This window comes from Bos indicus x Bos taurus, chromosome 10 (assembly GCF_003369695.1).
Source record: "Bos indicus x Bos taurus breed Angus x Brahman F1 hybrid chromosome 10, Bos_hybrid_MaternalHap_v2.0, whole genome shotgun sequence".
NCBI lineage: Eukaryota > Metazoa > Chordata > Mammalia > Artiodactyla > Bovidae > Bos > Bos indicus x Bos taurus.
The window spans coordinates 103101435-103118330 of NC_040085.1; the positions used below are offsets into that span (position 1 = coordinate 103101435).

Sequence of the window (16896 nt, forward strand, 5' to 3'; positions counted from 1 at the left end):
TGGACTGCAAGGAGATCCAACCAGTCCATCCTAAAGGAGATCAGTCCTGGGTGTTCATTGGAAGGACTGATGTTGAAGCTGAAACTCCAATACTTAGGCCACCTGATGCGAAAAGCTGACTCATTTGAAAAGATCTTGATGCTGGGAAAGATTGAGGGCAGGAGGAGAAGGGGACAACAGAGGATGAGATGGTTGGTTGGTGTCACCGACTCAATGGATGTGGGTTTGGGTAGACTCCAGGAGTTGGTGATGGACAGGGAGGCCTGGTGTGCTGCGGTTCATGGGGTCGCAAAGAGTCGGACATGACTGAGCAACTGAACTGAACTGAACTGATGAAATATAGTGGCTTCTAGATAGCCCGTTTCCCTCCCAGAGCAACCAGTATTATCAGGTTCTTGTATATGTGTATACTGGCAAATTCAAGTAAATATTCTTCCTTTTCTTCATAGATAGTAATATTCTATAAACGTTGTTCAGCACCTTTCCTCTTTTCGCTTAATAATTTACCTTTTAGATCATTCCATGTTAACTACATAAAGAATGCTTTCATTTTTATGCTATGTAGTATTTTATTATATGGATTTATCATAATTTATTTAACTTTTCCTCTTTTACTGGACTTTAGGTAATTTCTCATTTGCTGTTAAAATCAGTGCTTCAGTGATTGATCAAGTAATGTCATTTTGTATGTGTGCAAGTGTCTGTAGAGTAATTCTTAGAAGGGGGATTGCTGAGTCAGGAGTGTATACATTTTGTATCCTTGATAGGCCTTGTCAAATTGCCCTCTAAGAGGTTAAACCAACTTACATTCCAATTGATTTTGTATTTACATGGCTAGGGTAACCAGACATCCAGATTTGCTTGGGACGGTCTTGGTTTTAGCACTGAAAAGCCCATGTCTGAGAAATCCCTCAATCCAGGGTAAACTGGGATAGTCACCATTCTTCTATACTTTCTCTGACACAGTGTGATAACATATTTCTACCTTCACATTAGCCTTTTGCTAATATATGTTACCCCTTCCCTCTTCTTTACCTCAGCAGATTCTGGCTTTTCTTTATTTTCCTCTACAGTGCCTGGTAGACCCATGCTACTTTGGAAATATAGACCTTGTTAAGACTTATCCTGTAGTGTGGCATTCCAGATGTGCTATGGGTAAAATAAGGTGAAGACTGTTTGCCAAAGAAATACATAATTTATATAAAAAATAAATTTCATAAATAAAAAATGGGTTTTGCATGCAGAAATTTTGTACTATATGTATTCATTCTTTTTTTAAAAGAAATTATTTTTGTCTGCACTGGGTCTTTGCTGCTGTGCACAGGCTTTCTCTAGTTGCAGCGAGTGGACTTCTCATTGCAGTGGCTTCTCTTGTTGTGGGGCATGGGCTTGGCATGAGGGCTCAGTATTTTCAGCACAAGGGGCTTAGTTGCCCCATGGCATGTGAAATCTTCCCAGACCAGGGATCGAACCCGTGTCCCCTGCTTTGGCAGGTGGATTCCTAACCACTGGACAAAGTCCTGTATTCATTCTTTCTTACTAATATTTTCTTTAACGGCTCCTTGCGTTTTGTGTCATTTTTAAAGAAAGCCTTCTATGAGATTATTATTATTTTGCTATGGTTTTTCTTAATGATATTTTTAAATTGAAATCTTTGACACATTTCAAATATATCTTGGTGTAAGATGTGAGGTATGGATCTCACCTTCTTTTTTTTCTTCAGATAATTACTTACTTTTGTCTGTTGGTTTGAATGAATAATTTATCTCCCCCCTGCCACTGTATTGAAATGCCACCTTTATCCTAGGTTAAATCCCTTTAAGTATTTGGGTCTATTTCTGGACTTTATTATTAATATATTCTATTACATTCATCTGTCATACAACAGTACCACTGTTTTAATTATTTATAATATTATTTAATATCTAGAGCTAGTTCCTCCTCCTCACTCTTTTCCAAATTTTCTTAGTTAACTATTCTTCCTGGTTTATTTTTCCATCTGAATTTTGATAGAATTTGAACCAGCCTGTTCATACTAAAAATTCCTGTTGTTATTTTTAGTAACATTACAAAAATTATAGGTTAATTTAGGGAAACTTTGACGCTGAACCTTCCTATCTGATAAAATGGTATATTTTTCCTCACTTGTTCAAGTTTTCTTTTGTGGACCTTAAAATTTTTTTTTCAGGGGACTTCCCTGGTGGTCTAGTGACTAAAAATCCGTGCTCCCAATGCAGGGGGCCCTAGTTAGATCCCTGGTCAGGGAGCTAGATCCTACATGCTGCAACTAAAGATCCCACATGCTGCAACTAAGATCTGGTGTAGCCAAATAACTAGATAAATATTAATTTTTTTCATATTTTCTTCATATAAATCTTATATTTCTTTTAAGATTATTCCTAGGTATTTTTTCATGTTATTATAAATTTAATCTTACCTCCTGTTAGATCTTCTAACGTGATTGTTCCTGTGAATTTTAGAATTATTTCTTCTTGAGCACTAAAATCCCTTTGAAAATAATTGATAATTTTCAGTATTCCTATCCAAGACAATGCCTTTTTTGTTTTTATTTTTTGATATCTCAGTAAGGTTTCCTAATTTTTCTACACATAGAATCAGAAACTGCTTATTATGTTATTCCTAGATTTTTATGAACTTTGTTGCTATAGTGGATTGGATCATTTTTTCCATTTTATTTTCATTAGTCATCGCTGATACATAGAAAATTTATTTATTTTTGAGTATTTGTCTTACATTTACCCAATTGGAATCTTTAAGACCCTAAAAATATTTCAGTTTTTCCTCTTGGCTTTTCAGGGTACACATTTATATCATTTGTTAATAATGAAAGTATTTTTTCTTCCTTTTCTCTATATAGCTCTTCTATTTTAGTAGCTATCTCTTCCATTTCTTGCTTTTCCCTCCCATATCTCTTTCTGCTTGGCTAGAAATTTTAGAGCCATGGTAAATAATAACAATGATAATGGGTATCCTTGTTTAGTCCCTGACTTTTCTGGGAACATTGTTTTGCTTTATTTGTGGGACTCTTCCTAAATGAGCTATGGTTTCTCTATTTTCATTTCTTTTCTTTTAATTTATTGGCCATGCCTCATGGCATGCACGATCTTAGTTGCCCAACCAGAAATCAAATCCATGACCCCTGCAGTGGAAGCACAGAGTCCTAACCATTGGACCGCCAGGGAAGTCTCCAAGCTATAGTTTCTTTTAGATGGACTTTTAAACAAATTGAAAATAAAGTCTTTGTTATAACTCAATATAATTTTAGATATTTTTTAGGAAAATAAATTTAAGGATGACCTCAATGTTTTATTATTGAAGTTTTTATTCTCATACAGTTGTATTATCTATGGATTATATATAGTCTAAATATAGTAAACATTGCTATTGGGAGTTAGAAAACAAGATAGTTCAGTTGAAAACTGCTTAGCTCTGTAAAAATTAGAATATAATTAATTATACTATATAACCACACTCAGAATAATTTAACTTTTTCTCTTTTTAACTCAGAGTCACTTAGTTTACCTCATGTTTTTTCCCAGACATCATTTTTTGCTTAAAATGTGCAAATACTAATTAATAGAGTTCCAGTTATTTGAACACAATAGAAGTAAATGTTACGATTATTTAAAATGGAGCCTTTTCTTTTAGAGTATTTAAAATTATATGTGTATTTATGTTTTTTATCTAATTATAAGGTATTATTGAATTATTATGCTTTAAAGAATATTGGGGAAAAGACCAGGTCTCTATTACTCAATAAATACTTGTTTTGTGAAGCAGTCAAGAAAACCAAAAATATCTGTTCAGTTCAGTTCAGTCAGTCAGTCATGTCTGACTCTTTGCGACCCCATGAATCACAGCATGCCAGGCCTCTCTGTCCATCACCAGCTCCCAGAGTTTACTCAAACTCTTGTCCATTGAGTCAGTGATGCCATCCAACCATCTCATCCTCTGTTGTCCCCTTCTCCTCCCTCCTTCAGTCTTTCCCAGCATCAGGGTTTTTTTTTTTCTCACATCAGTCAGTTCTTTGCATCAGGTGGCCAGAGTATTGGAGTTTCAGCTTCAGCATCAGTCCTTCCAGTGAACATTCAGGATTTATTTCCTTTAGGATGGACTGATTGGATCTCCTTGTTGTCCAAGGGACTCAAAAGAATGTTGTCCAACACCACAGTTCAAAGGTATCAATTCTTTGGTGCTCAGCTTTCTTTACAGTCCAACTCTCACATCCATACATGACTACTGGATAAACCATAGCTTTGACTAGCTGGACCTTTGCTGGCAAAGTAATGTCTCTGCTTTTTAATATGCTGTCTGGGTTTGTCATAACTTCCAAGGAGCAAGCATCTTTTAATTTTATGGCTGCAGTCACCATCTGCAGTGATTTTGAAGCCCCCCAAAATATAGTCTGTCACTGTTTCCACTGTTTCCCCGTCTGTTTGGAAGCACAAAAGAAGTTCATAGTTAATGTTTCACCTAATAAGACTGAAGTCTTATCACAGAGCAATACATTGCTATACATATTGCCTGGAATAATTTCTAATTTGTATAACAAGTCCAAAAAACAAATATAAATATGACTTTCTATATGTTTCATTTTATAGCACAGAAAAGCATTTTATAAGGACTCCAGTTGTAGAAAAGCAGATGTACTTTCCTCTTCAGCACTATCCAGTGAACAACATGGTAACAGGTAATTTAAAATATAATTTAGAGTCAACTCAAGTAGGAAAGAAACAAGGGAATATCTTGTACAAAGTCTGACTTCCCTGTCATACACACTAATAGGAGAACCTCATCACACATTAAATAAATTAATCTGCAGAACTGACCCAAAATAGGCCCTGTATTTCCTGTGTTAAAATGCTGGTCTATTGGTAAGGTGGAAACACATCTGTGTTTACATAAGACAGTTCCAGTTTATGCCTGTTGTCCTGGCATCAACTTTTGCTCTTAAGTGTCCCAATTTGGAAAATTAATTGTATAAAATGTTAGTGTTAGTTGCTCAGTCATGCCCAACTCTTTGCGGCCCCCTGGACTGTAGGCCCCCAGTTTCCTTTGTCCATGGAATTCTCCAGTCAAGAATACTGGAGTGGGTAGCCATTCCTTTCTCCAGGGGATCTTCCCGACTCATGGATCAGGTCTCCTGCATAGTAGGCAGATTCTTACCATCTGAGCCACCAGGGAAGCCCTATTAATTGCTTGAACAATCCTAATTATATAGTTTCCTTTGAGAATCTGATGAAACATAGGTCCCTTCCCCTAAGCATACATACATACAAACATAACACATAAACATTACATATAATTTAAAGAGGCTCACATGTGCCCAGAAGCCCTTTCATGGGTCACCCAGATGTTGAAAGACTTCATATTTATAGGTTTTCTAGTGCCCAGCATAAAAAGAAGACAGTTAATTGAGGCTGACATTGAGAGGGTACAAACAAAAGAGCTAGTTGAAAAGTGGCCTTTGAAATTTGAATAGTGTTAAGTGAGGCAAAGTAGGAAATATTATTTGGATAATTTGATGTGGGTAGTATTTAGTAGGGTCATTGTTAATTTTAAAAATAGAGGATTTAAAAAATTTGTTTTTAAAACACTACAATTAAAATGTGTGGACTTTTGGATGTTTCATTATAAAATCATTTGTATATTTATCATTTTATCTTTTTTAGCAGTGTCATAATTACCTCTTGCAACTAGTTTACAAATTCCTAATGTCTTCTATCATATTACTATTCATCTAACTAAGTTTATCTATCCAATTGTTTATTAGTTTTTTCCTTCTATTCATTTGAGTAATATAAATGGCCTTCAGAAAAGCAATTAAGAACTTTGAATGTATAGTTTGGGGCTGAGTGTTGGAGATATCAAAGAAAACTTCTATTCCAACTATGATAGTAGAAAAGTCAGTTCTGGAACTCTTAGGAGCATTTTTTTTTTTTTTTTTAACAGATTCAACAGGTTTTATTGCTTCATATGGTACATTCTTTTTTTTTAAATATAAATTTATTTATTTTAATTGGAGGTTAATTACTTTACAATATTGTATTGGTTTTGCCGTACATCAACATGAATTCACCACAGGTATACACGTGTTCCCCATCCTGAACCCCCCTCTTTCCTCCTTCCCCATACAATCCCTCTGGGTCATCCCAGTGCACCACCCCCAAGCATCCAGTATCATGCATCAAACCTGGACTGGCGATTCGTTTCATATATGATATTAAAAATGTTTCAATGCCATTCTCCCTAATCATCCCATCCTTGCCCTCTCCCACAGAGTCCAAAAGACTATTGTATACATCTGTGTCTCTTTTGCTGTCTCGCTTACAGGGTTATCATTACCATCTTTCTAAATTCCATATATATGTGTTAGTATACTGTATTGGTGTTTTTCTTTCTGGCTTACTTCACTCTGTATAATAGGCTCCAGTTTTATCCACCTCATTAGAACTGATTCAAATGTATTCTTTTTAATGGCTGAGTAATACTCCATTGTGTATATGTACCACAGCTTTCTTATCCATTCATCTGCTGATGGACATCTAGGTTGCTTCCATGTCCTGGCTATTATAAACAGTGCTGCGATGAACATTGGGGTACATGTGTCTCTTTAAATTCTGGTTTCCTCAGTGTATATGCCCACAGTGGGATTTCTGGGTCATAAGGCAGTTCTATTTCCAGTTTTTTAAGGAATCTCCACACTGTTCTCCATAGTGGCTGCACTAGTTTGCATTCCCACCAACAGTGTAAGAGGGTTCCCTTTTCTCCACACCCTCTCCAGAATTTATTGCTTGTTGACTTTTGGATCACAGCCATTGTGACTGGCGTGAAATGGTACCTCATTGTGGTTTTGATTTGCATTTCTCTGATAATGAGTGATGTTGAGCATCTTTTCATGTGTTTGTTAGCCATCTGTAATGTATGTCTTCTTTGGAGAAATGTCTATTTAGTTCTCTGGCCCATTTTTTGATTGGGTCGTTTATTTTTCTGGAATTGAGCTGCAGGAGTTGCTTGTATATTTTTGAGATTAGTTGTTTGTCAGTTGCTTCATTTGCTATTATTTTCTCCCATTCTGAAGACTGTCTTTTCACCTTGCTTATAGTTTCCTTTGTTGTGCAGAAGCTTTTAAGTTTAATTAGATCCCATTTGTTTATTTTTGCTTTTATTTCCAATATTCTGGGAGGTGGGTCATAGAGGATCCTGCTGTGATTTACGTCAGAGAGTGTTTTGCCTATGTTCTCCTCTAGGGTTTTTATAGTTTCTGGTCTTACGTTTAGATCTTTAATCCATTTTGAGTTTATTTTTGTGTATGGTGTTAGAAAGTGTTCTAGTTTCATTCTTTTATAAGTTGTTGACCAGTTTTCCCAGCACCACTTGTTAAAGAGATTGTCTTTAATCCATTGTATATTCTTGCCTCCTTTGTCAAAGATAAGGTGTCCATAGGAGCAATTGTTGACTGCAAAGGACAGTGAACTAAGAAGAAGTACAGTTGCCCTTTGGATAGCAAGCGTTTGAACTTCCAGGGTCCACATATATGAGGGTTTTTAAAATAAATGCTACAGTTCTACATAATCTGCAGCTGGTTGAGTTTGCAGATGTAGAACCACAGATAAAGAGGAACATTGGATCTCCAGGGCCATACATTGTAAGTGGATTTTTGACTGCTGGAAGAGTTGGCACCCTTAACCCCCCCATTATTTGGAAGGTCAACTGTACTTAAGTACTACGATTGGGAGTAGCTGATTGCTGCCTAGATTTTTCCCTAGATCTAAATATTCAGATAAGATGTAGGTACCTTAAACCATGGATGGTTATGGTATAGTATTGGTATTGATTTTGCTTCAGGCAGCTCCATCACCACTAAATGTCTTTTGCTCATTTGGATTTACTGACTGCTTGATAACATAAAGACCAATAATATTAAAATCAGCCATGCAATAAAGACAAACGCTTAGATTTGGACAAGTAACAGTGCTGTTCTATATCTCATTGCCATCTTACTGTTTAAAAAGACATGGAAGTGTTATATAAAACAAACTAAAAAAGAACTATAGGGATGTCTCTGGTGGACCAGTGGTTAAGACTCAGGGCTTCCAATACAAGGGGCCTGGGTTTGATCCCTGGCTTCCCAGGTGGCACTAGTGATAAAGAACCCACCTGCCAGTGCAGGAGATGTAAGAGACATGGGTTTGATCCCTCAGTCAGGAAGATCTCCTGGAGGAGGAAATGGCACCCCACTCTAGCACTCTTGCCTAGAGAATCCCATGGACAGAGGAGCCTGGAAGTTACAGTCCATAGGGTCACAAAGAGTCCGATGCAATTTAGCACACAGGCAGAGAGCTAGATCCCATGCGCCACCACTAAGATCCAGTGCAGCCAAATAAAATTATTAAAAACTGTAGAAATAATCCTTAGTCATCTTTAAAGTATAATTTTAACCTGTGATAAGCTGGTATTGATTTTATTGGTAGAACTAAAGTAAAATCTTCTAATTTTTTAATTTGTGAAGTTGAATAATTATTTTTTTCTTTCTAATACTGCATTAAATTTAAAAATAGTACTTTCTTGGAAGAAAGCTTTATTTAAAAAATAATTTAATTGTTTTTAATTTTGACATAAAGTGACAGTCTTTCCTTTTTTATCATGCCCATTTACCTGTACAGGAAGAAATAACTTCCTGTTGAGAAAATCAGCATGTGTTAATTGAAAATGTAGGGAAGTGGTAATCTGATTGAAAATGTAAGGCTGCAGTATTCTAATTTAGCAGTTTTATCAACATTTGTGAGTATAACTTTACTGTCTCTTCCTCAAAATGGGTTGAGTTCAACTCAGTGAATGTTAAATCTCTTAAAATAAATCTAATTATATGTCTGGTTTTAGAAAATACAAGTTGGAGCTATACCCTAGAACAGGGTTTCTCAGTCCTGGAACTGTCATATATGGCATTTTCAGTTCAGTTCAGTCACTCAGTCGTGTCCGACTCTTTGCAACCCCATGGACTGCAGCACGCCAGGCTTCCTTGTCCATCACCAAGTCCTGGGGCCTACTCAAACTTGTGTCCATTGAGTCGGTGATGCCATCCAACCATCTCATCCTCTGTCATCCCCTTCTCCTCCTGCCTTCAATCTTTCCCAGCATCAGGGTCTTTTCAAATCAGTCAGTTCTTTGCATCATGTGGCCAAAATATTGGAGTTTCAGCTTTAGCATCAGTCTTTCCAGTGAATATTCATGATTGATTTCCTTTAGGATGGACTGGTTGGATCTTCTTGCTGTCCAAGGGACTCTCAAGAGTCTTCTCTAACACCACAGTTCAAAAGCATCAGTTCTTTGGTGCTCAGCTTTCTTTATAGTCCAACTCTCACATCCATACATGACTACTGGAAAAACCATAGCTTTGAAATTGACGGACCTTTGTTGGCATTTTAGGCCAGATGATTCTTTGTTGTAGAGAGCAACCCTGGCCAGTGCCCATTAGATGCCAGTAGCACCCCATCCAGAAACATGCCCCTCTCCACCACATGACCCGCATGTTGTGACAACCAGACATATATCCAGGTGTTACCAGTGTCCCATAAAATATCAAAGTTTTTTTGGTCTGTTTTTTGTTTATTTTTTGCTTATGATGGGAATTAAGTTCTCTCAGTCTGCTGTCACTGGTTATAACCATAATAAAAAATTCTGATTAATAGCTCCATATGTGGCTTCCCAGTGGCTCAGTGGTAAAGAATCTGCATGCAATGCAGGAGATGCAGGAGACACCAGTTTGATCTCTGGGTCAGGAAGATCCCCTGGAGGAGGGCATGGCAACCCACTCCAGTATTCATGGTGGGAAAAGCCTATGGACAAAGGAGCCTGGAGGGCTATGGTCCACAGGGTTGTAGAATCAGACATGACTGAAGCAACTGAGCACATATAGTTAATAAAAAGGAAAAGAATAACTAATAGTGATAAATTTCTTGCAGGCAAAAAATTTCAATCCTAGACCCCCATGCATTAAAGTGTGAAGTCTTAACTCCTGTCTACCAGGGAAGTCCCCAAACCAAAAAGTTCTGATAATTAAAAGTTTGGGAACTTATAAGAGATACTTTATTAGTTACATATTCAGTTCAATTCAGTTCAGTTGCTCAGTCGTGTCTGACTCTTTGTGATCCCATGGACTGCAGCATGCCAGGCCTCCCTGTCCATCGCCAACTCCCGGAGTTTACTCAAACTCATGTCCATTGAGTTGATGATGCCATCCAACCATCTCATCCTCTGTTGTCCCCTTCTCCTCCTGCCTTCAGCCTTTCCCAGCATCAGGGTCTTTTCAAATGAGTCAACTCTTCTCATCAGGTGACCAAAGTATTGGAGTTTCAGCTTCAACATTAGTCCTTCCAATGAACATTCAGGACTGATCTCCTTTAGGATGGACTGGTTGGATCTCCTTGCAGTCCAAGGGACTCTCAAGAGTCTTCTCCAACACCACAGTTCAAAAGCATCAATTCTTCGGTGCTCAGCTTTCTTTATAGTCCAACTCTCACATCTATACGTGACTACTGGAAAAACCATAGCCTTGACTAGACAGAACTTTGTTGGCAAAGTAATGTCTCTGCTTTTGAATATGTTGTCTATGTTGGTCATAACTTTTCTTCCGAGGAGTAAGCATCTTTTTATTTCATGGCTGCAGTCACTGTCTGCAGTGATTTTGGAGCCCCCCAAAATAAAGTCTGCCACTGTTTCCTCTGTTTCCCCATCTATTTGCCATGAAGTGATGGGACTGAATGCCATGATCTTTGTTTTCTGAATGTTGAGTTTTAAGCCAACTTTTTCATTCTCCTCTTTCACTTTCATCAAGAGGATCTTTAGTTCTTCTTTGCTTTCTGCCATAAGGATGGTGTCATCTGAATATCTGAGATTATTGATATTTCTTCCAGCAATCTTAATTCCAGCTTGTGCTTCATCCAGCCCAGCATTTCTCATGATATACTCTGCATTTAAATTAAATAAGCACGGTGCCAATATGTAGCCTTGATGTACTCCTTTTCCTATTTGGAACCAGTCTGTTGTTCCATGTCCACTTCTAACTGTTGCTTCCTGACCTGCATAAAAGTTTTTCAAGAGGCAGGTCAGGTGGTCTGGTACTCCCATCTCTTTCAGACTTTTCCACAGTTTATTGTGATCCACACAGTCAAAGGCTTTGGCATAGTCAACAAAGCAGAAATAGGTGTTTTTCTGGAACTCTCTTGCTTTTTCGATGATCCAGCGGATGTTTTCAATTTGGTCTCTGGTTCCTCTGCCTTTTCTAAAACCAGCTTGAACATCTGGATGTTTATGGGTCACGTACTGCTGAAGCCTGGCTTGGAGAATTGTGAGCATTACTTTATTAGCGTGTGAGATGAGTGCAATTGTGCAGTAGTTTGAGCATTCTTTGGCATTGCCTTTCTTTGGGATTGGAATGAAAACTGACCTTTTCCAGTCCTGTGGCCACTGCTGAGTTATTGAGTGCAGCACTTTCACAGCATCATCTTTCAGGATTTGAAATAGCTCAACGGGAATTCCATCACCTCCACTAGCTTTTTTCGTAGTGATGCTTTCTAAGGCCCACTTGACTTCACATTCCAGGATGTCTGGCTCTAGGCCAGTGATCACACCATCACGATTATATTGGTTGTGAAGATCTTTTTTGTACAGTTCTTCTGTGTATTCTTGCCATCTCTTCTTAATATCTTCTGCTTCTGTTAGGTCCGTACCATTTCTGTCCTTTATCGAGTCCATCTTTGCATGAAATGTTCCCTTGGTATCTCTAATTTTGTTGAAGAGATCTCTAGTCTTTCCCATTCTATTGTTTTCCTCTATTTCTTTGCATTCATCACTGAGGAAGGCTTTCTTATCTCTTCTTGCTATTCTTTTGAACTCTGAATTCAGATGCTTATATCTTCCCTTTTTTCCTTTGCTTTTTGATTCTCTTCTTTTCACAGATATTTGTAAGGCCTCCCTGACAGCCATTTTGCTTTTTTGCATTTCTTTTCCATGGGGATGGTCCTGATCCCTGTCTCCTGTACAATGTCACGAACCTCTGTCCGTAGTTCATCAGGCACTCTATCTATCAGATCTAGTCCCTTAAATCTATTTCTCACTTCCACTGTATAATCATAAGAGATTTGATTTAGGTCATACCTGAATGGTCTATTGGTTTTCCCCACTTTCTTCAATTTAAGTCTGAATTTGGCAATAAGGAGTTCATGATCAGAGCCAGTCAGTTCCCGGTCTTGTCTTTGCTGGCTGTGTAGAGCTTCTCCATCTTTGGCTGCAAAGAATATAATCAATCTGATTTCGGTGTTGACCATCTGGTGATGTCCATGTGTAGGGTCTTCACTTGTGTTGTTGGAAAAGGGTGTTTGCTATGACCAGTGCATTCTCTTGGGAGAACTCTATTACCCTTTTCTCTGCTTCATTCTGTACTCCAAGGCCAAATTTGCCTGTTACTCCAGGTGTTTCTTGACTCCCTACTTTTGCATTCCAGTAGCTTGTAATGAAAAGAACATCTTTTTTGGGTGTTCATTCTACAAGGTCTTGTAGGTCTTCATAGAACTGTTTAACTTCAGCTTCTTCAGCATTACTGGTCGGGGCATAGACTTGGATTACTGTGATATTCCAAGGTTTGCCTTGGAAATGAACAGAGATCATTCTGTCCTTTTTGAGATTGCATCCAAGTACTGCTTTTCGGACTCTTGTTTACTCTGATGGCTACTCCATTTCTTCTAAGGGATTCTTGCCCACAGTAGTAGATATAATGGTCACCTGACGTAAATTCACCCATTGCAGTCCATTTTATATCGCTGATTCCTAAAATATCGACATTCACTCTTGCCATCTCCTGTTTGATCACTTCCGATTTGCCTTGATTCATGGACCTAACATCCCAGGTTCCTATGCAATATTGCTCTTTACAGCATTGGAGTTTGCTTCCATCATCAGTCACATCTATAACTGGGTGTTGTTTTTGCTTTGGGTCCATCTCTTCATTTTTTCTGGAGTTATTTCTCCACTGATCTCCAGTAGCATATTGGGCACCTACAGACCTGAGGAGTGCATCTTTCAATGTCCTATCTTTTTGCCTTTTCATACTGTTCATGGAGTTCTCAAGGCAAGAATACTGAAATGGTTTGCCATTCCCTTCTCCATTTATATATTGCTGTGTAACAAATTGCTTCAAAACTTAGCAGCTTAAGACAGTGAATACTTATTATTTTATAGTTTCTGAGGACTAGGAATCCAGGAGCATCTTAGTTGGATGGTGGTAGTTTAGTTGCTAAGTTGTGTCCAACTCTTGTGACCCCATGGACTATAGCCTGCTATGGTCCTCTGTCCATGGGATTTCCCAGGCAAACATACTGGAGTGGGTTGCTGTTTCCTCCTCTAGGGGATCTTCCCGACCCAGGAATAGAACCCAGGTGTCTTGCATTGCAGGCAGATTCTTTACTGAGTGAGCTACGAGAGAAGCCTTAGTTGGATACTTATGTCTAATAATCTCTAGTAAGGTTGTAGTCGGAGAAGGCAATGGCACCCCACTCCAGTACTCTTGTCTGGAAAATCCCATGGACGGAGGAGCCTGGTAGGCTGCAGTCCATGGGGTCGCTAAAAGTTGAACATGACTGAGCGACTTCCCTTTCACTTTTCACTTTCATGCATTGGAGAAAGAAATGGCAACCCACTCCAGTATTCTTGCCTGGAGAATCCCAGGGACGGCGAAGCCTGGTGGTCTGCCGTCTATGGGGTCGCACAGAGTCGGACATGACTGAAGTGACTTAGCAGTAGCAGTAGCAAGGTTGTAGTCAGTTTGTCAGCTAGTTTGCAGTCATCTTCAGTTCAGTTCAGTTGCTCAGTCGTGTCCGACTCTTTGTGACCCCATGAATCGCAGCATGCCAGGCCTTCCTGTCCATCACCAACTCCCAGAGTTCACTCAGACTCACATCCATCGAGTCAGTGATGCCATCCAGCCATCTCATCCTCTGTCGTCCCCTTCTCCTCCTGCCCCCAGTCCCTCCCAGCATCAGAGTCTTTTCCAATGAGTCAACTCTTCGCATGAGGTGGCCAAAGTACTGGAGTTTCAGCTTTAGCATCATTCCTTCCAAAGAAATCCCAGCACTGATTTCCTTCAGAATGGACTGGTTGGATCTCCTTGCAGTCCAGAGGACTGCAAGAGTCTTCTCCAACACCACAGTTCAAAAGCATCAATTCTTCGGCACTCAGCTTTCTTCACAGTCCAACTGTCACATCCATACCTGACCACTGGAAAAACCATAGACATTTTAGGGACAGGAAAATCCATTTCAAAGCTTATGCATATGGTTGTTGGCAGGCTTTGGGTTCTTGTTGGGTTTTGGCAAAAGGCTTAGCTCTCACCAAGTGGACTTCCATAAGGGCTGTTCACAACGTGGTAGCTTGCTTTCCTCAGAATGAGAAATGCAAGTGCGAGAAAGAGTGTGTCGAAGACAGAAGCCAGTGTCTTTTCTATATCCTATTCTCAGAAGGGACATATCATTACTTCTGCCAAGTGCTGTCAGTCATACAGAACAACCCAATTACAAAGTGGGAGGAGCCTATACAAATTTATGAATACCAGGAGATAGGGATCCTTCAGGGCCATCTGAGGGGCTGGCTACCACAGACTCATATAGAATTGTCCACCAAGAATGTCTTTCCTAGGAACTCTCTTTTCTTCTCAATTATTTTGGGTTACATTTTCTAAAACATGAGCTAGTTCCTACCCCAAACAGTTGCTTTGGGAATGAATACCTGACTTGAGCTGGACCAATCACAGTTCTTTGGATTTCTAGACATGGAGTGCAGCAAGTAATGTCCTTCTTATTCAAGTGACCATAGCTCTAAGATATAAAACTTGAGAGCTATTGGTGGCCATATTTTCTACCCTGTAAAGAAAGTCAGCTTGTGTTGAGAAGAAAATTAATTTAAATTAATATGTATAGGAAAAAACTGGAGATCAGTGAGACAGCCATGAGAGCTAGTTATTTCTGAGGCTTAGCAATATGTATGCCTTCCTCATAGTTTGGTTGATATTGCAGTGTCTCTCCAGTAAACTCACCTTCATCTAGTTTATTAATTTTTTTAATTTTTTAAAATAGGTTTTTTTTGGAGTATAGTCATTTTACAATGTTGTTTTCATTTCTGCTGTATAGCAAAGTGAATAAACTGTGTGTATATGTATATCCCCACTTCTTTGGATTTCCTTCCAGTTAGGTCACCACAGAACACTGAGTAGTTTTCTGTGCTATGCATGCAGTAGGTTCTTATTAGTTTCTGTTTAAGCTAGTTTAAATTGGGTGTCTGTCAATTTCAGCCTGAAGTCCTAACTACTTCAAAACTGCTACAGTAATCCAGTTTTAAATCGTAAATGTCCTATCCTTATTTAACTTGCAGGAATAATTTTATTAATATAGTAAATATTTAAAAAATTTTTATCCTCCCACATATCTTTAGAAACTTCACACAGTATGTATGTGCAGTTAATTAAATGTTACTATTTTAATGCACTAGTTTATTTTACACATAAATCTAGCCATTAGACAAGGACCATGAACAATATGGAGTATAGTAATAGTGCTTTAAGAGATGTTCTAAAGTAAATGGTTATGTTTAAAATATCTTTAAAGATGCTAATGAATTTTATGTTATTGGCCTCATAGTTAATTTATTAACTGAATTTATTACCTGTTATTATAAACAATCAAACCGTATAGATATACTGTTGATGGTGGTGGTCTAAATTCAGTCATCTCTGAGCTTTAGCAGAATTTTTTTTCATATGGTATTTACTTTTAAATTAGATTTCAATATTAGTATAAGCCACAGACATTTATATTACACATAAAACATTATCACTCAGATAAGCAACTGCTATCAAGGTAATATTACTCAAAATCATTGAGTCTGTAAGCTCTTTCCATTCAGGTTTTCTTTTTGATTCTTGTATCTATTTCAGATTATTAATGACATTGGAATTACTCACACCTACAACCTTTGTTGACTAAGTTGTGATATCAGTTTTCCTCTTAATTTTTTATTAAAGACTGTTATCTCAGTGTTAGCAATGCAGGAAGGTGTCGCTTGCCCTACTAGGGAAGATGAGCTAGCTGTTTGTGTTGTTAGTAACAACACAACCCTAGCTGGATAGGGAGTTCTAAGTGATTATATTTTAAGCCAGAAACACGTCCCAGTTATTTTGGTCTAGGTACTTTTAAGTTCCAGCCCTAACTGGTACATCACACTCTCTGTAGTCAAAGTGGCTAATGAAGTATCTCGTGTTTTAAAAAAAGTATAAGGCTAGGGGTAGTGGTGAAGAGGGGAGGAAGGTGTTCCCTGATAGTTACCACATTTTATGGAGAATATTCTCACTGGTATTTCTTCTTTTTACTTCTTTTCTAAAAACATTCTTTGGAAATCTTAGCTCTAATAAATCAAAGACCTTGAAAAGGAGATAGTATGATAGAATTTCCAATATATATATTCTATTCTGTAGGTTATATATCAATTGATGCCATGAAGAAATTTCTTGGGGAGCTACACGACTTCATTCCTGGAAGTTCAGGTTATTTGGCATACCATGTTCAAAATGAAATTAACATGTCTGCTATAAAAAACAAATTAAAGAATAAGTATTAAATATTGTCCTTCTATCTGGGCATTTATTTTCTGTAAGCTATTACCAACGATGTGCATATTTTAAAATTCTTCTCTTTGGGACAGGAGGTTGGGGGAATGGGGAAGAATTCTTTCTTCCTCAAAATGTACCTTTAGGAAATTCAGAATCATTTTGGCTCTCTGTTTTGACCTTTGGGATGGCCTTTCCCCCCAGCTTGTAAGGTTATGTCC

The 16896-nt window shown here is 38.1% G+C and overlaps 1 protein-coding gene across 1 annotated transcript in view; it reads left to right on the forward strand.

Moving 5' to 3' along the window:
- Positions 1–16686, forward strand: part of TERB2 (telomere repeat binding bouquet formation protein 2) — a 43949-nt gene extending 27263 nt beyond the window's left edge. Inside the window, exons 6-7 of the mRNA XM_027552839.1 lie at positions 4623–4711; positions 16544–16686. Of these exons, the coding sequence (XP_027408640.1) occupies positions 4623–4711; positions 16544–16686 (232 nt within the window). The remainder of the gene's footprint in view (positions 1–4622; positions 4712–16543) is intronic.
- Positions 16687–16896: the final 210 nt, after the last annotated feature.